At 33.4% G+C, this 24,456-nt stretch overlaps 1 protein-coding gene and 1 long non-coding RNA gene across 4 annotated transcripts; one reads left to right on the forward strand and one right to left on the reverse strand.

Annotated features, from left to right (window-relative positions):
• Window positions 1-1,499: 1,499 nt before the first annotated feature.
• LOC115986516 lies at window positions 1,500-18,092 on the forward strand. 3 transcript variants are annotated; one of them, XR_004090760.1, is made up of 7 exons: window positions 1,500-1,871; window positions 2,652-2,779; window positions 4,211-4,284; window positions 4,805-4,835; window positions 5,446-5,563; window positions 15,351-15,464; window positions 17,808-18,092. It is a non-coding gene; the product is annotated as an uncharacterized LOC115986516 (long non-coding RNA). The 3 variants fall into 3 exon arrangements; XR_004090759.1 differs by lacking the exon at window positions 4,805-4,835; XR_004090761.1 differs by lacking the exon at window positions 4,805-4,835 and having other exon boundaries at window positions 2,652-2,774.
• Window positions 18,093-18,387: 295 nt separating this feature from the next.
• Window positions 18,388-19,481, reverse strand: LOC115987841. Its single transcript, XM_031111447.1, has one exon. It carries the CDS (start codon window positions 19,424-19,426, stop codon window positions 18,956-18,958), a length of 471 nt encoding a protein of 156 aa, XP_030967307.1. The 5' UTR covers window positions 19,427-19,481; the 3' UTR covers window positions 18,388-18,955.
• Window positions 19,482-24,456: the final 4,975 nt, after the last annotated feature.

Consider the following 24,456-nt stretch of genomic DNA (forward strand, 5'->3'; position numbering starts at 1 on the left):
CAAATTATACTCATTATTTACATGAAAAAATAATAATACATCATATTTTTTTATTAAAAAAAATAATCATATTAAATTCAAATTTCATTGTAGTATGTGAACTGCTAAGGTATTGCAACAATAAGCAACATTGATACAACGATGGGTTGGTATTATATTTCATGGGTGCTTTGTGGAAAGCAAGTCAAACCACAATCTAGATCATTTTGGTGTGCAAAATGTGAAACAAAAACAAATATCCCTATCCCAAGGTTAGAGGCACTCACATGAACTACAAACTCTCCAAATATTTATAATATTTTCATTTCTCTATAACTAATAATATACAATTCCAAACTAGTTTAGATACAAGATTCAAATTAAAGTTTCAAATTGAAATTTTTTATGCAACTGACAAAACAAATTTTATGATATTTGATCGAGATGCTGAGAAAATCCAACATAAATCTGCAAGAGATCTTGTTGAAAAACAAATCTAGGAACAACTTATTTAAATTATTAAAATATTTTGAAACTATATATATATATATATATATAATATATTCCTCATATGCAGATTGATATTGGAGAAGGAATTCCACATGATTTGAAGAAAATTTAAGAAAAAAATGCATTTTCCTACTTAATTTGAATGAATTTAATCTAAAGTATGGTTTTGAAAATTACATAGTTGTTAAGATTTTTGATGCACCTTCATATGACAAAAAGGCATGGAAGAAACAAATATATACACAATCCAATATGCTATATTAATTTTTTTGCTACACTAGTCCTAAATTAACAAAAAATTGTCACATCACTGAAATTTAATATAGGTGCAAATACCTATGAAAAATCTTAGCAACAACAAATCCGCAAGTCCAAACTTTGTAAGATCCAGTCAAGAATCATCCGGTGCCAATTCATTAGTGATTAACACAAATGATGCAACAAAAGGAAAAAGTGATGAAAGCTCAAGAATTGAACAAATATGGATGGACCAAACTTCAAACGTTGAAGATGAAGAAACGGATGATGATAACATACCCCTCAACAAGCTTTACAAGTATTGCCATAGCGCAATAACAAAGCATTGAAGAAACAGAAAAAAAAAAAAAAAATTTTTGAAACTCTTTATTACATCACATAATAAAGATCAATAATATGGAATGCATTAATATGTTTTTTTTTATCAAATTTTATTATACAATATTACTCTAAAGTTGTTTTTTATATTGCTAATTACTTGAATTGAATAATTATAATGGATATGTGTGTGCAATTTATAATTGTTGCTTCTTATGATGAACTCATTACTAAAAAGTTGTATAACAAATCATATAATATAATAGCAAAAGCTTTTTCCTACAATTAAGGATGTGCTACCATGTAGGAAAAATGCTCATCTAAAATTTAGCCACGTATAAGTTAAAAAACGATAAATTATACTGTTTGGGTTACACTAAAACACTGTTTAATACCGCTCAATATAAAAACAAATCTAACCGGCCAAAATACAATGAAAACAAAGGCTTACTATACAAAGAAATAGAGAACAGAGTTTGTAATCGTAAGTCATAGAGTTTCTTGCATTCGCCTGTTCCCTCGCCATACTCCAACCACCAGAACTGCAGACACACAGTCTCTTTCGTTCCAATTCTCCTTCTCCCTTGAAAAATTCAATTCTTTTCTCTGTCTTCCTTAAAAGCAAAAACCTTAGCCATTGCTCAGCCTCCACCCATGTACTGCGGGGAAAAAATCAAGTGGTTGGAAGTAAAGCCTCAGTCCCAATCAACCCGATTAAAAGGAAAAAAAAAAAGAAAAAATCAAAAACTTCCGATTCCCATGTATCCATAGTTTGCAATCAGAGAATGTCTTTCAATTCTCTACCGGTTAGTTTTTCTCTTTGCTTTTCAGTTTGTGCATTAATTATGATCAAGTTTTTATAATTTGGCTCGATTCTTTTTTATTTAAATTTATGGGTTATACTTCTGATTAAGGTATTTGAGTTAGGTTTGGTTTTGTTTTGGGTATTTGGTTAAATTGATGTCTGGGTGTCTATTTATGGTGTTTGGTTAAAAATAGAGCAATAGATTATTCTAGAAAAAAATATAATCCACACGAACAGGGTAGGAATAAGAAATGACAATTGGGCTTTTTCCTTATCTAGGTATTTTAGAATCATTAACGCGGATCTCTTTGAGGGATGCTGTTATGATCTAGGTTTTCAATTAGGAGTAATTTTGTTTAATTAGTTTAAACAGGTGGGTTAGATTTGGGTTTGAGGGATTTTGGTTAGAAGTTGTTTTATTTAGGGTATCTGAATGCAAAGTGTTTGTTAAAATGTCTAGGTGTTTTGCTCTTCTTTTTCTTCTTTTTATAGAATTTGTTTTTGATAACATACCTCCTATTTCATTTTGCCAGCCCCGAATAGAAATGAATAATAGGATGAAATTACCCTTTAGCTTTAACTTTTGTGATTTTACTTTACTGTTATATAAATCTCCACGTGGAACAAAGTCTAACTGAGGAAGAAGCTAAGTTGGTTCTAAGTAGTAATGGAAGTAGTAAAAGTAGAATGCATGGATCTTTTTAATGCTCTTTGATTTATTATTATTTTTTTGCTTATTGTGTTGATGTTAAGGACTTAATGTCAATTTTATTTTGTATAGGTACAATCACTTTAGTCATGGGCACAATTTGATGTGTTTTGATGTCTGTGTTTGTTGTTCACAAGTAGAGGGATATCACTCCACTGGATGTGAATGGCAATGTTGGGGTCTCAAACAAAGATGGTGAGGTACATGTCTCTAATATCAAGGTTTCTGATTTCTTTTTATATCAAGTAGTGATAGTTAGTTTCTTTGAAAGCACTCAAACTTAGTTTTGTTTGTAGAAACAACTAAGCAAAAAAGGACTATTAATTTATTGGTTTCAGTTTTGTTCAATTTTTTTTTCTTTTCAATTATTGTGCAAATTTTAGTCATTTTTTCCATAAGAATTATGTGAGTGACATGCCCGTACAGATAAATCACCTATGGTGGAGTTTTATGCTTTAAAACATTGAAACAGTGAAAGCTAATTGCAAGCAACATATGCAATTAGCACTTTCCTAAGTCCAACAATTTCTTCTTTTCAATTTCGTTATTGACATTTAGTGCTGTCACAATTTAACTAAAAGTGAGTTGGTACTTCCTTTTTTTGTTTTATTGAAATTATTTGCAATTTGTGGAGTCGAAGATAAATGTTATGTTAATGGAAATTTTTTTTGAGTATCATGTAACTTCAATTTGTTTCGCTCAAGGACAATTAGTGGTGCCCCTATTTAACTTCAACTGAGTTTTGTTTTATTGAAGTCATCTACAATTTGAGGAGTCGAGGATAAATGTTATGTTAATTGAAATTTTTTATTGATGTAGCATGCAAATAATTAGCAAATGCCATTAGTATTTTAAGCAATTCTAATTGAAAAGTTAAATGCAATTCTTTTTAGTAGATAAAAAGATGTTACTTCATGTTATTACTTTAACATATGTTTCACATCAGTGTTCACCGTGGTTAACATGTTTATATACACTGCAGCATTTATCCATGTATGTATAAATTAATGAATTTTATGGAGGACGGATGAGTAATTATGATTTATGCACCTCTGCTTATGGCTATAAAATCATTATTCCTATTGCATTCTATGAGAACAGTAAAATAAATTATTTCATAGAGAATCCCTATGGGCTTTAAATGCTTATATTTTGGTTGAGTTATATAATTTTTTATATGGACGGAAATGGAGCCTTAAATTTGATCATATTGTACGTTATTCTTCAATATTAAAGAGAGAGAGAGAGAGAGAGAAAGCTCTTTATAGTTTCTTTTATGTGGTTTTTATCCGGTATTGTATAAATTTATTTTAGAAGTTGATGGATACAATCTTAATTTTTGTCAAGCTTTTTAGAAGTGCATCACACTTTTTAGATGAATTTTTCCCACTTGGAATTTGTTGAATATAATATGGGAAACATATCATTTGGGTTCTACAACTATTTTGCTCCTGAGGAAATTTTCTTGAGATTAGACTGAAATTTTTATAATTGTTATTGTCTTATCAAAGTTGGTGTTAAATTTGATGTCTAAACTTCTTGAATATTTGCAGTTTTAATTTAGCCTCATTTTGGATAAATTAGCTTCATTTGATCTAAATTATAGCTTCGTTTGATCTATTTCTTCTCAGATGAAGAAGTTTTAAGACAAAGAACATGAAGCTGACAACAACCAAGTTGCCTTCTCCACCAAATTTCTTCCAAGGTTATTCTCATCATTCTCTTTTTAACTTTCTTTTTTTGGCTAATATTTTGTATCCATCACAGGGGATGTTACCAACCACTTTAGTTGCTTATAATATACTTGAAATAAATATATTTTTAAGAAGCATATTGTTTTGGAAATTATAGTTGTAATTATACTTTCTAAACCTATTTATTTTTATCTATTTCTAATTAATTATTGTTTTCGAAATTCTATCAGATATCTCCCCATTATCAATAATTTAAGTTGCTTTGTTCATTGAACCAAATTTTTTTTTTTTTTCAAAAATTCAGCTTATTAGTTATTGATGTAGTTCATAAATATACTATAATCCAATCATTTTATAAATTTGATTGTGATAGTTATCTATGTATTTAATTTCAAATTCATACTAGGTGTTATTTATCACATGTTGCTCCTCTATATAATTTGATTCCCTATGTTCTTTTTATTTCATTGTTTTTCAAGTTCTTTGAGGGCTTCTTTTTTTAATTATTTTTCCTGGGGTTGTGATGTAAAGGTCAAAGAGTTCACAAATCACAGTGATTGAGGTATGTAATTGCATTACAATGAATATCATAATTTAATGGTAAGTTTAGGGATTTTCCCCTTTATTTCTATTGATTTTTAAAAAATATATATATTCGAACATGTATAAAATATATATTCGAATATGTAATAGAATGCAAACTTGGCAAAGAAATAGGAAATTAGGAACAATGGGCATTTTATTCTTTGAAACTTATTTCTCTGCATCTTGCCATCCTATATCTATGGTAAGTTTTTTTTTAGGAGGCATTATTCTTTTGATGGATAATTTCTACTTGAGCATTATTTGGTTTTAACGCTTATTTGAGAAATTTGTAATTTGCAAATTCTATTAAACAGCTTACTTGCTACAAGTATTTTGATCTCTGCTAATTTCTATGTTTTGTGTCATACTATTTTCAATCTTAATGCAATTTTCAATCTTAGGTTGTTTAAGTTAGACTAATAGAACCACAAAATTGCAAGAGTTAGGGAGAGAAAAAAGAAGTAGCTGCTTTGTTTTTGGAAGGGATTGTGTTAATTTTTAGTCTGTTTTGGGTTAGATTTTTGGTCTTTTAGGTATGAGAGCTACTTATGGGACAATCAATAATGGTATTGGTGTGGTGTTGATAGGTATGATGAGGCCTGAAATCAAGATGAAGTGCATTGTCCCAGTTGTTATGGCTAGAATGCTTGGTTATGCACATTTTGATTGGTATGCCAATTGATATATTGGTGATGCTAGTGTTAGGTAAGTTTATAGATTTTTATTTTTGTATATTTAATTTTATACAAGTATATTGAATTGTGCATTCAGTTTTTGGGTGGGTTTGCTATTTGGGGTTGGTTTTTAAAGTTAATTGTTGCTCATGCTTCAGTTTCAAACCACCTAGTAATTCATTTGCTTAGTTACATCTTGATTCAATTTGTATAGGAAGTTTAGATTTGTTCCAGAGTTCACTTTTGGTGTTGACTCCACTAATTCTAAGTTCTAACTCTGTCCATTGCATTTGGATCTAGCATGTAGTTAACAATTTGAAGTTGTTTTACTTAGATGAGCTTGGTTCATTGGTGTGGTAAGCTTGACATATTAACATGGGAAAACATTCTGTTTTTTCACTTTTCATTGGAAATTGAAGGGTGAAAAAATAGAATGTTTTCAAAGTATGTGCTGTGAGTTAAGGCTATGTTTTATCTCTATAAACCCAAAACTTATTATTAAAAAATATATATATCGCCCCAACATAAAAGGGCTTTAGTTTGTGGTTAATTTGCTTTGGGTTGGTGCCTGTGTGTTTTCAATGACATATGATGCTCACTATGTGCTTCATATTTTGTTTCTAGATGGACACCATTGTAACATAGGATATATATATTTTTAAATTCTATAAAAGATAATTGGAGTTGATTTTAAATGGAGTGATATTGTATTTTATAGATAGCATTCCTACAGGTAGGAATGAGGGGCTGTACAACATGCCTTTGATGAATTTTGAATTTTAATGTATTGTTATATTAACTTGATTGTTTTCTAATTCATAAAATGATCTCGTGCATTGCGCGGGTTAAATGCTAGTATGTTATAATATATGTACAAAATTCTCCAAAATATTTTTTACATAAAACATTACAACATTATCCATGCATCGAACGGACAACTTACTAGTATATATATAAAAGTTGGATGTGAATACATACTACGATGACACATGTTCCTTTTTAAAGCATACTACAATGACATGTGGTAACTTTCTACATTTAGTTAGTACTAGTAAGCTGCCTATACAATGCACGGATAATGTTGTAATACTTTATGTAATTTATTTTTGGAGAATGTTGTACATATATAATAGCATATTTGTTATAAAACTTTGTTAGTAATGAGTTCATCATAAGAAGCAATAATTATAAATTGCACAAACAAATCCATTATAAATATTTTGTTCAAGTAATAAGCAATAAAAATTCAAAAAAAAAAAAAAAAACTTTGGAGTAATATTGTATAATAAAATATGATAAAAACTTATTAATTCATTTCATATTATTAATCTTTATTATGTGATGTAATAAAGAGTTTTATTGCGAAATCTTGTTTTTTTTTCTTCTTCAATGCTTTGTTTTTGCAGTGTGGCGATGCTTGTAAATCTTGTTGAGGGGTATATTATCATCATCTGTTTCTTCATCTTCAATTTTTGAAGTTTGATCCATTCTTATTTGTTCAATTTTGAGATTCTATCACTTTTTCCTTTTGTTGCATCTTATAACTTGATTTTACCAAATAAACACCATTCCTTTCCCTCGGGCCAATACAAATAATCGGGCAAGGATACAACACATAAAGGAATCGACTTAATACTTTGGGCTTCAAAAGGAAGAAAAAGGGTATCAATCAGCCAAGTCTTCTAACAACTCGTATCCACATCTATCAATTCTGAAGCTCTTCTCTCACTACCAAGTCCTGAAGGGTTTTATATAATTTTTCCACTTGAGTTTCCTAGTAACCAACAATCTGTATAAACTCTAATGGACTTTCATCCCCCACCCTCCATTTAGCACCCAACAAAACTACCCTTCTCGCCTTCAAAATACTCTTCCAGGCATAAGAACCCGAGGCTTGTTTTGCATAAAAAATATTACCATTTGGAAAATATTTTGACTTAAAACACAATAGAATAACGAATCAGCATCATAAATAAGTCTCCATACCTATTTCGCCAACATAGCATCATTAAATTTATTTAATTCCTTAAAACCCATACCGCCTTCCTACTTTGGTTGAGAGTCTCCCAATTTTTCCAATGTATTTTCCGCCTTTCACTGCATTGTCCCCACCAAAATTTTCTGATTAGAATCTCAATGTCCCTACATAGTCCTAAAGGAAGTTTAAAACATCCCATGGCAAAGGTGGGGATGGCCTGTACAATTACCTTCAATAGCACTTCCTTTCCAGCTTGAGACAAAAGCTTTTTCTTCCAACCTTGCAATTTTCCTCACGCTCTATCTTTTATGTAATTCAAGCTTGCTCTTCTATTTTTTCCAACCACTGTTGGCAACCCCAAATACTTTTCATATTGTTTAATCTTTGGCACTCCAAGACGACCCTTGATAGAATTTTTTACCATCTCACTTATAAATTTACCAAAGAAGAGTGTAGTCTTGTCTGTATTTATTTGTTGTCTAGAAGCTCTGTCATATACTTACAGAATACTCTGTATAGTTTGGATATCTCCCATTTGAGCTAGACAAAATAATAAGCTATCATCTGCAAAGAACAAGTGAGAACCTTTTTGGTTCACCTCTACAAAGAGAAAAACCTTGAATTCTCCCTCCATTAACAACATGTTGAATCAAACCATTTAAACCTTCAGAACATAGAAGAAAAAGATAAGGGGATTAAGGACCCCCTTACCTTAAGCCCCTAGAAGGAACAACATGACCTCTTGGTTCTCCATTTACCATGATAGAAAAAGATACAGAACTAATGCATTCTACAATCCATTCAATCCGCCTCAAATGAAAACTCATTCTCTCCATAATTTTTTCCAAGAACTTCTATTCCACCCTATCATATGCCTTACTCATATCTAATTTCATAGTCATAAACCCCGTTTTCCCCTTCTTTTTTTATTTCATGTGATGCAAAGTTTCAAAAGCCACTAAAATATTATTTGAGATGGCCTTGTCAGACTGGAAGGCACTTTGAGACTCAGAAATAATTACAGGAAAAACCTTTTTTAATCTATTTGTTAGCACTTTTGATATAATTTTATACAAAAGATTACAAAGAGCTATAGGTAAAAAATCAGACACTTTCTCAGGATTTTTTACTTTAGGTAAAAGAGTAAAAATGTATGATTCAAACCTGGAAGGACTTTGCCCTAATTTAAACAGGAGAGAACTGAATCTATAATGTCACCTCCAATACTAGGCCAACAGTGTTGATAAAAAACCAGAGACATTCCATCTGGTCTAGGAGCTTTTAAAGGTGCCATTTGTTTCAAAGCTGCCTTAACTCTAATCCTCCACAAGCAAATTATTCATGTCATCTGATACCACCTTAGATGTATGTCGAATTGCCTCATTAATCTCATTTGGGTTTGATGAAGTGAATAAGGCCTGGTATTAATTTTCCAACAGTTGTGACACATACTCCCTCTAGCATCTCAAAAAAAGACCGAAAATCTTATTTCTTCTATATCTTTGTGATGCCTTACTATGAAAATAGCTAGTATTCTTATCCCCCAACTTTAACCAATGTGTTTTTGAAATTTCCTGCCACATTTTTTCCTCCATCAGTAGTGCCAAAATCTCATCCTTAAGTCCCATCATCATCTCCACACCATTACCACCCATAGCCAACTCTTTCGCTCTTCTCAAGAGTCTCTCTCTCTCTCTCTCTCTCTCTCTTTTCCAGTTGTAATGTTTCCAAAGCACCTTTTACTCCACCATTGAAGCTTTTCCTGACATTTACCTAGCTTCTTTACCACCTTACCCATTGTGGGTGCAAGGGAGTACGCCTTGGCCGAGTGGATCGTGGCGGACAAAAAATGGAGTTGCCAACTAGATTAGGTCTAGGAACCATATTGGGCCTTTTGGGCCAATCACTTACATACATGGACTTGCATACTAGATTATGGGTCCGAAGTTTGGGTATGGCTTGGGAAGGTGTTAAGCACTTAAGACCACCCAGCTTATGGGCTGGCTTTTATTATGTGTTGCTAGGGCATATTTAATTAAAGAGTTTGTTAAGAGAGCCTTAATCCTTAGTCCTTAACCTAAACATACATCATGCACTTAAGAAAATAACACACACAACATGTTAAAGATCACATCACAATATAAAAGGAAACAAATAAAACACAATCAAACAAATACTAAAAAGGGAAAGATAACAATTAAATCACAATTATAAGGAAAGATTATAAAATAAACCAAACATGGTAAAAAGATTCAAATAAACATGGAAAATAATTAAACACAATTAATTAACCTAAACATATTCAAACAAAATCAAATTACATGTGAAAAATGATTAAAACAAATAAAAATAAGATTTTACCCTAATATGGGTTCGGCCTATGTATGCATACTCAACTATGCGTACATATGGTTGAACCATGCGCACTCATACTCGATGATGCGTATGCATCCTTTAGCACAGATTTAAAAAATTACATTTTCATTAATTTAATCATTTAAAGATATTAAAATAGAAATCAAACAAGCATATTAGAACCCTAAACGCTAAACTAACATAAAGAAAATAAAACAAACATCAATCTAAGCAAATAAACATGAAACAAAATCAAATAAGTATACTAAACCCACATAAAATAAATAAACATGATAAACTTACATAGAAACTAAAAAGACAAAACAAGAACAACAAAATAGATTATAATCAACCCAAGATCATATTAAAATATCAAACTTAATTAAAAACATCAAACAAATCAAATATAACAAATAGAGAAACTACATCAAGAAACTCATGTGAATCATATTAAGCAATGGAGGAGTTCATAGGAAGAACACTCACCTTGCTTGAGATTATGAGTTTAGGATTATTTAACTGATCCCTTAGTGCCTACAACACAAAGATTAGTTTGAGAGGACAAGAATAATCAAAGAACACAACAATGGTTAGTAATCACAACTCAAGAACAAAAGGTTTAGAAAAGGGTTTCAAAAAACAATTTGGAAAATAAACTTTCTGCCTTTTAATTAACTAAAAAGGGCTTTTTTCTTCATCAAAAACATGCTTAGGTGTTGTGTCAGGGTTTTGGAAAGAGAAAATATGGTTTTAGAGAAGATGGAGGCCAAAGCCAGCCCACATCAAAGAGTGATGTTTTGGGCCCCTTAAAAATGAAGTTCCACTGCCTAAAAAATTAGCCTGCATATGCATCTTTCTACGCACCCTCAATTCATGCATACGTATACCCTAACTCCTAACAATTTTCATGGCCTAACTTCAAATGATTATAACTTACTCAATATAAATCAAAATTAGGCAAATTTTGTTTTTAAATTGAAACCCAGGATGCCTAATTTCCAATGAAATAAACCTCACTCAAAAATTATTTGTTGATAAATATTTATGGTGAAAATAATGAGCAAATGTCATTTTTCAATATTGATTTCAAAGCGATTTGAGCACTTTTGAATTGTGATTACTTCCAAATTATTGTGAACTCTTTAATTACCCTTGGTTGGCATATGTCAAGCTCATCATTGGAGTTGGGTACCAAAATTTATTAACATTGTACAAAAATGAGTTGTTTACACCCATCGGTGTGCCCTTCACACTATCACTCCAAGCTAATGCCACAGTATCATGGTAGCCATCATCTTCTAGCCAAATTTGTTTGAACCTCCAAGGTTTATTTGGCTTCATAGGTAGCCCGCAAGGATGTATAATTAAAGGTTTATGATCTGAGGAACCACACTCTAGCATGATAATTGTAATAGCAGGGAAACATTCAAACTAGTCTGTAGTTCCCATAGCTATCCAACCTTTTCCACACAACAATCCCATTTGAAAATTTTTTAAACAATGTAAACTTACTCCCCACGAAGCCCAAATCCATGAGTCCACATTCAGCTAAAGCATCATGAAAAATTTTCATCCGATTATAAGGTCTTAACCTTCCCCCTTTTTTCTTCATGAGTTTTTGTTATCTCATTAAAATTACCCGCACATAACCATGGAACCAAGAAACAATGATAAAGATCTCTTAACATATTTCATGACTCCATCCTCAAGTGTGTCTCCGACACCCCATAAAAACCTATGAATCTCCAAGTATCTTCCCTCCTTTTATTGATCAGAGCATCAATATGATTTAAGGATGATGACTTAACATCTAACTTTACATCCTGCTTCCAAAAAAGAACCACCCCCCCCTGTAATTTTTGAAACCCAAAAATAGTTTCCCATCTGCAATTTGTCACAAATACACTAGTCTTGTCTTATCTAGCCATGTTTCAACTAAAAACACCACTGCAGGATCTTGTGCCCATACAATGTCCTAGAGCTCTTGAACTATCTATCGGTTTCCAAGTTCACAATAGTTCCATCATAGGATACTCATTGTGGCTGGCGGGGCTGGGAACCAGCCTCCACCAATACTGATTTCGTAACTTCATCACCCCTTGAAACTGATAAGGATAATTATGTGGTTTTGATGAAGTCGTCCATATTAGGTTGAAGCAACAATCCTAATGAACTTGTCAACCTTGCTTGCACATTCACGACTTGACAACGATAGAGTGAAAGTCGACGGTTCCACCTCAAAGCTGACGGTTGCACCCTGAAGACAACAAACATTTGAATGAGACTATTAGAATATATTGACAAGATATGAAGTTGATGGGGGGAAGCTTAAGAGGATAAGTGAACCTTTGATGAGGTTGACATGACTTGACCTCCACGCATAAGCATATAAGGAAATATCTTATGCCCTATGCTTAGCCCTAATTAAGAGAGTCCTACAAGGAAAAGATCCCGTAAGATACATAAATTAAAGAAGATCTCTCCCACAAGGAAATATCTTCTAAGCCAAGAAACGAATCTCAACCCCATGCTATTATAAAAATCCTCACAAACCAAGGTACGCATAATTCCCCCAACTCTGGCACTCTAGAGTGGTGAAAGTTCTCTAACTTAACTTTTGAAGGGTTTTTGGCCGGTATCACACCAGTACTCTCTTAGGGTTTTCTTTGTCTTTGTTTCGTAGGTGTTGTTTTTGAGTGTTAGAAATATCGAATGATTGTATTGTATTTCTTAATGAAAGAATATACATGAGTGCCTTTATAGAGGAGGCATATAAGTACAATACAAGTAAGAGTGTAGTACAAGAATTTGTTCTATACAAGTAATCTAGTTGGGCCTAAAGCCCATAACACTATATAAGTTAGCAGCCCCCCTCAAACTCAAGGTGGATGTGAGACCAACTTGAGGTTGTCAACCAAAGTACGAAGGCGTCCTTTAGGATGTGACTTCGTGAAGATATCTGCAAATTGATCTTTAGAGGAGACTAAGATCAGCTTGAGAGCACCATGGACAAGATGAAAACGGATAAAATGACAATCAATCATGATGTGTTTAGTCCGTTCATGGAAGACATCATTGTGAGCAATTTGAATGACACTCTGGCTTTCACAATGAAGAGAAGTAGCAGAGGATGTAGACACACTTAAGTCTTTGAGAAGCCATCGTAGCCAAAGGAGCTCAGATGTGATATCAGCAAGGGCACAATATTATGCTTTAGTACTGGAGTGGGCCATATGAGTTTGTTTCTTACTTTGCCAAGAAATCAGAGAAGAACCAAGAAGAAAGCAATAATCAGTGGTGGACCTGCGATTAGTGGGATCTCCTACCCAATCAACATCAGAAAATACACGGAGAATAAGAGGAGACTGAGCAGAGTAGAAAAGACCATGGAAGAGAGTGCCCTTTAGGTATCGAAGAATGCGCAGAACAGCAGCATAGTGAGTTGATCTTGGAGCAGACAGATACTGGCTCACTTGGTGAACATCATAGGAAATGTCTGTACGAGTAACAGTGAGATAAACTAGGCTGCCAACCAAGCATCTGTAAAGAGAGGGATTAGACAACGGTTTCCCCCCTGAGGGAGTTAGATGCGCATTAAGGAACATTGTAGGCAAATGAACATTCTAGAACATCCTAAGCCTACAAAATCTACAAAATCTCCTAAAAATATTCTCAATAATAATATTCTCCCTTTCCCAAGCCTACAAATTCCCCCTTTCCCAAGCCTACAAAATCTCCTAAAAATATTCTCAATAATAATATCCAAATCTAACTAATTAAGGAAAAATATTAAAAATAAAACAAAGTCCTAATATAACTAGGACAGTGGTGTTTTTCAGCAGGAAATTTCATGCACCAGATCTGGAAGCTTCTGAAAAGAAACCCAATCAGATTTGCGTATTAGAATTGCAGGCAAAGGAACATTCCAGAACGTCAGCAGTGCCGGTGCAGCAACTTCAAGCCCGATTTAGACCTTGATTCATCCCGTATCTCTCAAAACTCAAAACATGAAAGTTGTAGAGCGTTGTCTTGGCGTTCCATATCATCTTGAATCATCTCAATCTGAGCTTGTATGAGAGAGGTATGCCCAGATTACGAAGTGATATCAAAGCTGTCCAGAATCGCCCAATTAGCTACATTTTGCACTTAACGCCTCCATATAAGAATAATGAGTACATTTAGGCACCAAACAAATATAAAATACTAAACATTAAGAGAGAAAAATATGACAATTTGCATTCTCATCAAATAGGGTACAAGAGCAACTTATTGCTAAACTTTTATGATATAACATTTATGTTAAGTTGATTTATACAACTATATAAGAATTTTTATGATATAACATTGATCTAATTAGAGTTTATCTATTGTTGATTTCACACTCAATTAAATTGTAATTTCCTACTTCTAAAATTTTATTGTATTTTATAGAAAGCATTCCTATGATTAATGAACTTTACATGTTTTAACATGACTAATACATAAAATACTCTTGCGCATTTGGGTTTATTTATGTAAATCTGAACTTTTCATGTTTCCATTTTGAGGTGTATCTCTTGAACCTATTTGGTTGCTTATTAAATTGAAATGTTCATAGTTCGTATAATATTGCATTCATAAATCCAACATATCAGATGAGGCTTTTGAAAAATTGGAGTCACCGCTATAATGGATGGGCAAATTCATGAACTGCGCTCACTTAAAATTTTTTTATTTTTTATTTTTTATTTATTGATATAAGTTGTGTAAGCTTTTTGTTGTAAAATTGGTAATACCTTTAGTATTTTCCATATGTTTTTATGTTTTAATGCTTTGATTTGGGAGTTTCGTTTTTTGTGCTAATATTTTGCATGGGAAATTATAGGTGAGACATCATCAATACTTCGAAGCATAATGGAAATGATTATACATGAGGGAATATTACTATAAAATTGGTAGAAGCATATGGTAGATTAATGTTATGCTTTATTTTGAAGCAAATAGAAAGAAGATGTGCTAAATAGGTTGGGTTTGAGGATAACAATTTCTTTTATGGCTTAGTTTTAGGGTTTAGGTTTTTTGGTTGGGTTTTAGTTTTTTGGGTTAGATTTGTACTGTTCCTTCCTTGCAACAACAAATATTCCATTCTTAATTTATGCTATTTCATTTGTTTATGTCTTATTCTTTCTATTCCATTTGCTACTGTTGGACCATTTTATCACCTGATATTAGTGTTGCGAGTTTTGAGATAATCCTTAGTTAACTTTTATTAACTTCCAAAGTGAATTTTAGGCTAGGACATTTTGTTTTGCATCAAACATGTTTACAATAGGGGCATTGGCCCATTGGTTTTGGAATGCAAGCATGTCATCAATTTTCTGTGCAATGCATGTCATCAATTTCCTGTGCAAGCATGTCTAAACTAGGTCTCTGCTTATTCATTTGAATATAAGGGTAATATCTACTATTGAGTGTTAGGGTTTGTGAACTTTCTCTAACTATGTAGGTAGCCTATAAACTGATGGTTATGCATGAAGGGTGTTTGGAAGGGAAGTTTCAATCTATTGAAAGACTAAGGGAAACCAATCAGCAAAAAGCTACTGTTCATCATGTCAGACAGGTGATTATAAGTAGAAATTTTGCCTGAATCATTTATGCTCCTTAGAGAGGTTCTGAGGGTCCCGTGGTTCAAATTTTGATAGTTATGTGGAAATACGATATTGTTTTCTCTGCGAGATTCCAAAAATTATCATGTAGCTTTCTGTTTCTGTTGTTGCACTTGATGTGATTAATCAGTGCTTACCTTTGCAACCTGATGAGTGTTGTTGCATTATTATCCTTCATCTCTATATTTTGTATATATATATCAATTTATAGAAAATTCATTATTTAGTTTTTTTTTTTGGTTGATTGGTTGTAGTTTCAACACTCTTTTTGCTATAACATACAGCTATTTAATCAATTAAATCATTTGGTTTCCTTACATGTTCTGTGTTGATTCCTCAGTTTATGTAGTTACTTCTTTTCATTTAAAACATGACTTACTAATGCAGTCACAAGAGCAAGCCTATTTAGGTCCTTATTCATGTGATCAATGTTGCTTTGTTGTTGCTTTCCTACTTCTTAATGTTGCATATTGAAAACAAATTTGAGAATGTTGAGTGAACTTCCATTAAAAAAAAAAAAAAAAAAGAAGAAGGAAGAAAAATTAAACAAAAGGGAGATCTAGAAGAAGTGGATGAACCTTATAAATGTTGACTAATTTGTTTCAATTAGAATTTTTTTTTTTGGTTGGGGACTTGTATTAGCAATTGGGTTCATCGGTTATTAAAATGAGTACTAGGTGTTCAATGAAATCTTGCAAAGAACTTGGGATAGAAAAGGTTATGTTTGGGTTATTCTAAAACAAAATTAAAAGGAACTGGATTGAGTTTATTAAGCATTATTGTTGAGGAAACTACAGGAAGAAGCTGATAAGATTAAGTCAGTGCCTATAGTTTTCAATTACTTTTTTTTAATTGAAAAAAATTAAGCTTTTCATTCGAGCATTGATGTTTGCCTAATAATAGTAATAAAACTATAATCATTTTGTAGTGAAAAGAATTGATTGAAGATAGGTCTGTCGATAATATTAAAATCAAGGAACTTGAAATAATAATGAAAAGAATTAATAGAACTAATAACTCTATTAGGAAATGCAACGGTTTACTTTTTATCATTCAAATGGTTGTTATTTTCACATATGCTTGAAAGGTGAATAACATTGTGTACACACACATATTGGTAAAAAAGTGGAAAGAAGCACCAAGTTCCTATTTTGATGTTGTTACTTATATATAACATCCATAGTCTATTGATTAATTTGTGTTGTTAGAGAAACCGATTGAAGTTGATAAGAATGTATGATTTTCCTATCAATCTTGATGGCGCACATTATAGAGTATCTCTATTGTTGTTGTTGTTGTTTGTCAATTGTGGTGTTCATGGCATTTAATCTAATCCAAAAGCAATATACATTATGTTCATGGCATTTAAGTTTCTCTCCCTCAAACCATCAAAGAGATTGAAGAATTACTTTGGCTTTGGATTTTTTTTTCCCCATTATTAAAGCAAAGTTATACTCAAAATTATATATGATGATCATTGTACATTTTTTTTGGCAAACCAATCATTAACGTGGCTTCTAGCACCTCAGTTGACTCTTTTCAGGAATTTTGTATTTAAAATGATATATTTTCCCCCACATGTTAATGCAAATCAGTCATCCTTGACTTATAAGACCTTTGGCTACTATTTGAGAAGAGCTACTAAATTAAATGGAAAGTTCAAAAAAACCTTAATTTTCCCTTTGTATCTATTATTTATTTTGTAACTCTTGAAGCATATGGGAATTCTAAGTGTTTTTTTGCTCTCAACCGGCAAATAGCTTGAGAAACTTTTTGAAAACAAACAAATTCATGACTGGGTGAGTGCAGGTGCTATTGGTGATCCCAAAATTCTTTGTCAAGTCAAGTAATATGCAAATATGACATCAAACTGCTAGGATGAACTTTTCACTTTACATTATATTTACATTTAAAATTTAAAGGTACTTCTATAGTCTATGCAAGGTAAGGAAAGGACTACATACTTTTTCTTAGTATCATGCATCTTGGAAATGTTTATTTTGTTAGTGAAAAAAAGGGCTTAGATGAGTAGTTGGGTAGTTTCAAGGTAAAGTTTAATATAACATATCAAGTCTTATGTCATTATGGAATCATTAGTCTTTCACCATTGCGTAAATTAAAGATTTTGTCATCCACTATTATGCACATTAAATTAAGCAAGTTTTATTTAGATTGGGAGATGATGAGATACTCTCGAGGTTGGTTTGTATTTTTATAATTAAAATTGTCTTATCAAAGTTAGTGCTAAATTTGATGCCTAAATCTCTTTGATTTTTTTTTTCCCCTATTAAACTTAGGTTCATGGGTTCAATTTCTTTAGTTGAAGAAGTATTAAGACGAAGATGGACAACAATCTTGCTTCTCCACCAATTTGCTTCCAAGGAAGGATGATCACACCATTCTCTTTAGTTGGATTTTTTTTTTTTTTTTTCAATTGCTAGAAATATTTTTCTCTCCATCATAGTTGATGTTATAATTTTAGTTGTTTAGAATAGGCTTAAAAGAAAATCTATTTGTAAGACAGCACATATTTTTATGGATAGCATACTAAGTGCTATATACATTTTAAATTTGAAATTCATACCAAGTGTTATTTTTTAAAATTTATTAAATCAATTGCATTTTTTTTTGCTGGGTATTAAATCAATTGCATTAGCTACATACTCATTTAATTAAATTTATTTAAGTACGACTTTTGAAACAAAATGTTTCTCCAAATATTTACCTAAAATTATTTGAATATATTTGCTTTTTCGGATTCTAATTATTTTTATGTACAAAAATTTATTTGTGGACTCTTACAAAATTTTCATCATTTTTATTTCTATTTTGTTGAAAATAGATGTATTTGTTTTTTCCAAGAACCTTAAAATACATGTACTTATATAATTCCCGTGCATTTGCATGGGTTTAAAAGCTACTTTTGATTAATAAGTTAGCAGAACCAATAACGGAATGCATAATATGGTCCCCAAACCAAATTGACCTACAACAAAGTATATTCAAATTTCAAACAAAGTGAAAAATAAAAGGAGATACTGTATTAAGATTAAATTGAACGAATATTATGAAGCATCTATAGCTCGTGGTACTTTTCCATAATTGATTGCAATGAAATATCACCCAGTCCCAAGAAACCAAGCAGGGTTGATAAGAATAATAAAAGTATAGGCAATTTCGTTAAAAACTTACCGCATGCCAAGAAAACGATTAAAAGAGGTAACTTTTATGATCAAACTCACAGCATTGGCATCATCAAGATGAATATACTTACTGTCCTAATAAAAGAAGCAAATTAATGTGTCCTAAAATTAAGCACAGGAATATTAAATCACAAAATTGGGCTCCAAAGAATCAAACTAGAGCATCCTACCATGAATATGTAATAAGTAAAACTTCTCTGGGCAAAAAATACTGAGCCTTATTTGCTCAGTTCCACGCCGACTTACCAAGAAGTTGAATGTCTTCGAAAATAATGCGTATATCTCAACACAGGTACATGGAAAAGCTTTAATCCCACCAGAGCTTCTTGTGTTTCCGTGTCCACAAGTGCCTCCGAGAGCTTACTGAATTCAGGGAGTTTCAGGTAAGTAGTAGTAGTAGTCACATCTTTGTTGGCATCAGATGAAGAAGCATTAGCATTGTCCTTTGCATCATTCAGGGCCTCAGATATCTTACTGAAGTCGAAAGTTGAAGCATTCCCATCTTGGTAATTGTCAATAACAGATGAAGAATAAGAAGCATTAACATTCACATCATCACCAGTGCTAGTACTCCTACCCTCGTTCTTTTCCTGTTCAACATACAGGTCTAATAACTTGTGCAAGTCATGACAGCCAGGACTTCTTTTCAGCTTACAATTGCTGCCAAGGGAAGACATGATAGTATTGGAAACTTTCATTGAATTCGGCTTCATTGTTTCAGGTCAATGATCTCTCAAGGTGCTCCTGCCTACATGATATATATGAACCAGATAATTTTTACCAAAAAATTATTACATTAAGTGTAACTTGATGTTGACATTATTATTATTTAATTAAATTAGTATTGAATTTAAGTTATAAGTGACGTGACTTTAAACAATATTACAGTACTTGATGTAAAACAGATTATAATATATAATTGGAGCATGATTTCATAATGATGGTCAAAGGTTTTTCCATCCATCTATTAGTGGCAATCATACAGTACTGAGAATAGAGAGTAAACATGGTTATATACTATGATTAGAGAGTAGAGAGTAAACATGGCAATCTAACGTTTTTCCATCAATTTATATTTGTGTCAATCAAACAGTAAGAAAAAAGAGAGAACCAAAAATCAACAGACAGAATAAGAGAAGTAAGACATACCCAAGATTTCTCTGAAAAACTTGAAGCAGGAGGCCTTGGCTACTGTTGCAGAAGGTACGTACGTACAAACAGCACAATGAAGAAAACTATATGTAATAATGTGTGTGTATATATATATATTTATATTCATTGGCCATGGCGGTGTGCCTTTCCTTTCCCAAGCCGGATTGTAATTTCTACCATTTCTTTAAAAAGAAAATTCTAGTAGTTACTTGGCCTGAGGGCCAAGTAATCTAAGTCTCTAATTAATCTCGGAATTGTTCAAACCCTTACCTTTCACCATCGTCGGTCCTTCTTGGCCACAAGGGGCGGGCAAACTCCTTTCTCGAAACTGAGTAGAAATCTTCTAGTTTTGAGATTTTCGAACGTGGGAATTTTAGTAGTCTACCAACTGCCATGCAGTACTCACTTATATCCTGTCAATCCTGTTATAGACACAGTAAAAACACTGAATAATTCACATCTAACTTACATGGTATATGAAAAATGCTCATCTACTATCACATTTAGCCTACCAATTTTTTTTTTTCCATAAACAAGAACAAGTAATCATAGTTATCAAAACCATACCCAAGCCAGAAGTTGAATTGTTAAATGAGTGAACTATACAAAATTCCTAATCAATATGGAAAGAACTACAAATTGGCAAGAACATTAAATTATCAGGTTGGAAAGAAAATTTGCTTTCCAGGCTGGGAAGGAAATTTTGATTAAACCTGTTGCTCAAGCAGGTGCCAACATATACCATGAGCATGTTTAAGCTTCCTAACAATCTTTGTGATGAGATGGCTAGTATGATGTGTACATTTTGGTGGGGACAAGCTAATGACAAGAATAAAATGACATGGCTTAGTTGGGAGAAGATGTGTATGCCTAAGGTGGAAAGTGGTTTGGGTTTTCGCAATTTAAAGGCCTTCAATTTAGCGTGGTTGGCTAAACAAGGCTGGCCCCTACAAACAGCTACAAATTCACTGGTATATAATCTTCAAGGCTCGTTATTTCCCAAATGGTGATTTTTTTACCTGTAGAGATGGGAAGCCACGCCTCCTATGCATTGAGAAGTATCATGGCAGCATAATCTCTTGTTCAAAAGGGGTATAGATGGCAAGTGGGTAATGGGCTTTCTCTTAATATCTTGAAGTATAAGTGGTTACATATCTACCTTCACTGTTACCTCCAGGACTATGGATATTCCATTGGATGTGACAGTATCACTTCTCATTAACCCTTATACTTGAGCCTGGAATTCAGCAATTATTAAAGAAATTTTTTCACCCGATGATGCTTCAGCCATACTGAGTATTCCCTCAAGTATGAGATTGCCTACTGACCGGATGGTATGGGCGTACACACCAAAGGGGAATTACACGGTTAAGAGTGCACATAGATTAGCAGTGGCATTAGGGAGTGTTGGATCTGCTAGGGGTTCATCCAATGTGCAAAATCAAGAAAAAAAAATGGAAAAATTTGTTGCAGCTTCATATTCCAAACAAGGTTAGGTCATTTGCTCAAAGAGATAGTAAAAACATAATGCCAACGAAGGATAACTTATACCGAAGGAAGATTACTGAGGATCCTCTGTGTGTAGTGTGTGGTTTTGAGCCAGAGAGGAGTGATCATATTTTCTAGGATTGTGAAAGAGCTCGAGAAGTGTGAAAACTCATTGGAATTCGATTTGATACTCACGGGACATTCCTTGAGTTTATCAATCTCTTGTGGCACTTGAAATTTGAGCAACAACTGGGGGAAGAAATTTTGGAGCTTGTGATCATGGTGGCATGGAGTATATGGTATAATCGGATTGAGTCAACTCTGCCTTAAGATGTAATGTTTTTATCTTTGTCTTAATAAAGTTACGCCTTTATTATCCCAAAAACAAAATGGCAAGAAAATATATCAAACCATAAAAAACCGAAGGGGTTCTATAGAAAAATACGAACCATACTATTTTATTTGAATAATTTCGTTTTTTTAATGTTAAGTTATTAAGAACAAATAACCGTATTTTCCTTTCAATCTTGAACTTTTATTTATGTGATTTTAAGTCTTTTTCCTTTTAAACTCAAAGAACTTAAAAAGATTAATTAAAGTGTCTTATTTGCAGCCATTTTTCTATATATATATATATATATATATATAAAATCAAATTCTATATTTGAATAAATTTAAAAAAAAAATTCAATATTTAATATAATTGTATATTTATATTTAAATAAAATACCATGTCATTTTTTTATAATTTGTTCTTTTTTATGTATTCATTAATTTGTTTACATATTAGTTGAGACCAATAACCCAATGATTGACCAAGTGAACCATTATACCACTCCCTTAACTGTTCATTATTCGGTTTGATTCTAATAATTAACTATGCCCACAACCGAAAGCATAATATCATTGCAAACTGTGGGGGTTAAAAGACCAGTAGACCCATGTCAATGTCTACGTTGGGCCAAGGGCCCAGCCCAAGGAAAACCCCTCCTCGGCCATGGGGAGAAAAAAACCCCTCCTCGGCGATGTGGAGAATCCTCCTCGGCATGGATGTAGCCGAGGATAAAGGAGACAACCTACCACTGGTAGTGACACTCCAAATAGTTCCACGGAACAGGAAAAGTACTAAAGCATAAAGGAACAACAGAGAAAATGGAAATGTTAGAGGGAAAAGCTGCCATGACTGCATTCAGTGCCTTGTGCCTGACATAGCCATACTTTTCTACCTTTACAACCACTCCCAACAACTGGAGTGGAGGGCTGATGGGACAAGTCCCACCAGAGGCACCAGAAAAAGCTCCCTAGATCGTGCCGAGAAGCAATCCCCTTTGGTAAACTCGATCCATGAAGAACATCATGATTACTGTTGTCCATACACTAAAGCCTAGCTCTTTGGCCCACTCTCTACAAATTCATTGTACCGGGCTCACTGGTCTAAGGTCCCAAGCATCTTGGGTCTGGCTTGAAAAACGTGACCCTACAATCGGCGCCGTCTGTAGGGAGAGCTTGTGCGTTAGTAAGTGCAATGGCTAATCACGGTGGGATCAAGCTCCTGCCAGTAGGAGTCCCTCAGGAAGACCATTGTGGCGATGGTATAAGCTACACGAAAGCCTCCCCATTATTTCTTAAAACACACCGTCATTGTCGTAACTCAGCTTCCACTCAGGCCCACACTTCGAAGCGTTGATTATGTAGGAAGGGTTGCTAAGAGAAACGTAGTCCTAGGGGCTTCTGACATCAGATGTGTGCCCCGTGCACTTGACAAGGGGCTAATTCTCATAGGCCTAGTAGTCTAGTCCGCTGAATCCCCTTCGGAGAAAGAAGCTGAGGGTCAAACTAAAAGCCTAAGTGCTAGACAGAACCAAGGTCTTGCATGGTCCTCGGACTCAAACCTATGGGGAAACTAGTCACTCCAAAAGTCTAAGTGCTAGACAGAACCAAGGTCTTGCATGGTCCTCGGACTCAAACCTATGGGAAAATAGACACTCCAAAAGCTAAGTGCTAGACAGAACCAAGGTCTTGCATGGTCCTTGGACTCAAACCTATGGGAAAACTAGTCACTCTAAAAGTCTAAGTGCTAGACAGAACCAAGGTCTTGCATGGTACTCGAATTCAAACCTATGAGAAAACTAGTCACTCCAAAAGTTTAAGTGCTAGACAGAACCAAGGTCTTGCATGGTCCTCGAACTCAAACCTATAAGGAAACTAGTCACTCCAAAAGCCTAAATGCTAGACAGAACTAAGGTCTTCCATGGTCCTCGGACTCAAACCTATGGGGAAACTAGTCACTCTAAAAGCCTAAGTGCTAGACAGAACCAAAGTCTTTCATGGTCCTCGAACTCAAACCTATGGGGAAGCTAGTCACTCCAAAAGCCTAAGTGCTAGATAGAACCAAGGTCTTGCATGGTCTACGGACTCAAACCTATAGGAAAACTAGACACTCCAAGAACCTAAATCCTAGATGAGACGAAGGTCTTGCGTGACCCTCAGACCTCAGGCTTTGTGGAAACTAACACGCGATGTTACCATTCTAAACGTTCAAGCTAAGTTCAACCATGCCTCGGTCCTTGAACCAGACGCCTAAAGCAAGTTAAAGCTATAAATATTGTCAAAAAAAAAAAAAAAAAACCCTATTACCCGGTGATCCCCTCAGACAGCTTACTTTAGGTTACATGTCCTCGGGCGATCACTCTATTTGCAGCACAGAACATGTGGTTGTTTTTCCTGATTAGTCTTATATAATTAACCTACTTAAAGTCGACGTTGCTGTACCCGTTAGTTTTGATAGGTTCAAAGTGACGACTCTTTACCATTAATGGCATCAGTTCTAAGTACTATTCAGAAGAAAAGACACCAGCACATCCATTCATAAAACAATTATTGCAGGAAAGAAAGGATACGCAAAATGAAATAAAATCACTTTTTTATTAGATAAATGAAATGTACAATGTACATAAAAAGACTTAGACAAGCCTATATCAGAAGCTAGCTATAATAAATAAAAAATAAAAAATAAAAAAAAGAGTGGCACACGGGAACAATGAATCCTCAATCTAGCTCCAACAGAAATAGAGCAAGTACGGATGGCACCAATAGTGGAAGA

This window comes from Quercus lobata, chromosome 4 (assembly GCF_001633185.2).
Source record: "Quercus lobata isolate SW786 chromosome 4, ValleyOak3.0 Primary Assembly, whole genome shotgun sequence".
In the NCBI taxonomy this organism is placed as follows: domain Eukaryota; kingdom Viridiplantae; phylum Streptophyta; class Magnoliopsida; order Fagales; family Fagaceae; genus Quercus; species Quercus lobata.

Bases quoted from the DNA above. Each gene is read 5' to 3' on its own strand.
- LOC115987841 (XM_031111447.1), bottom strand. From the start codon at position 19,426: ATGAAGCCGAATTCAATGAAAGTTTCCAATACTATCATGTCTTCCCTT.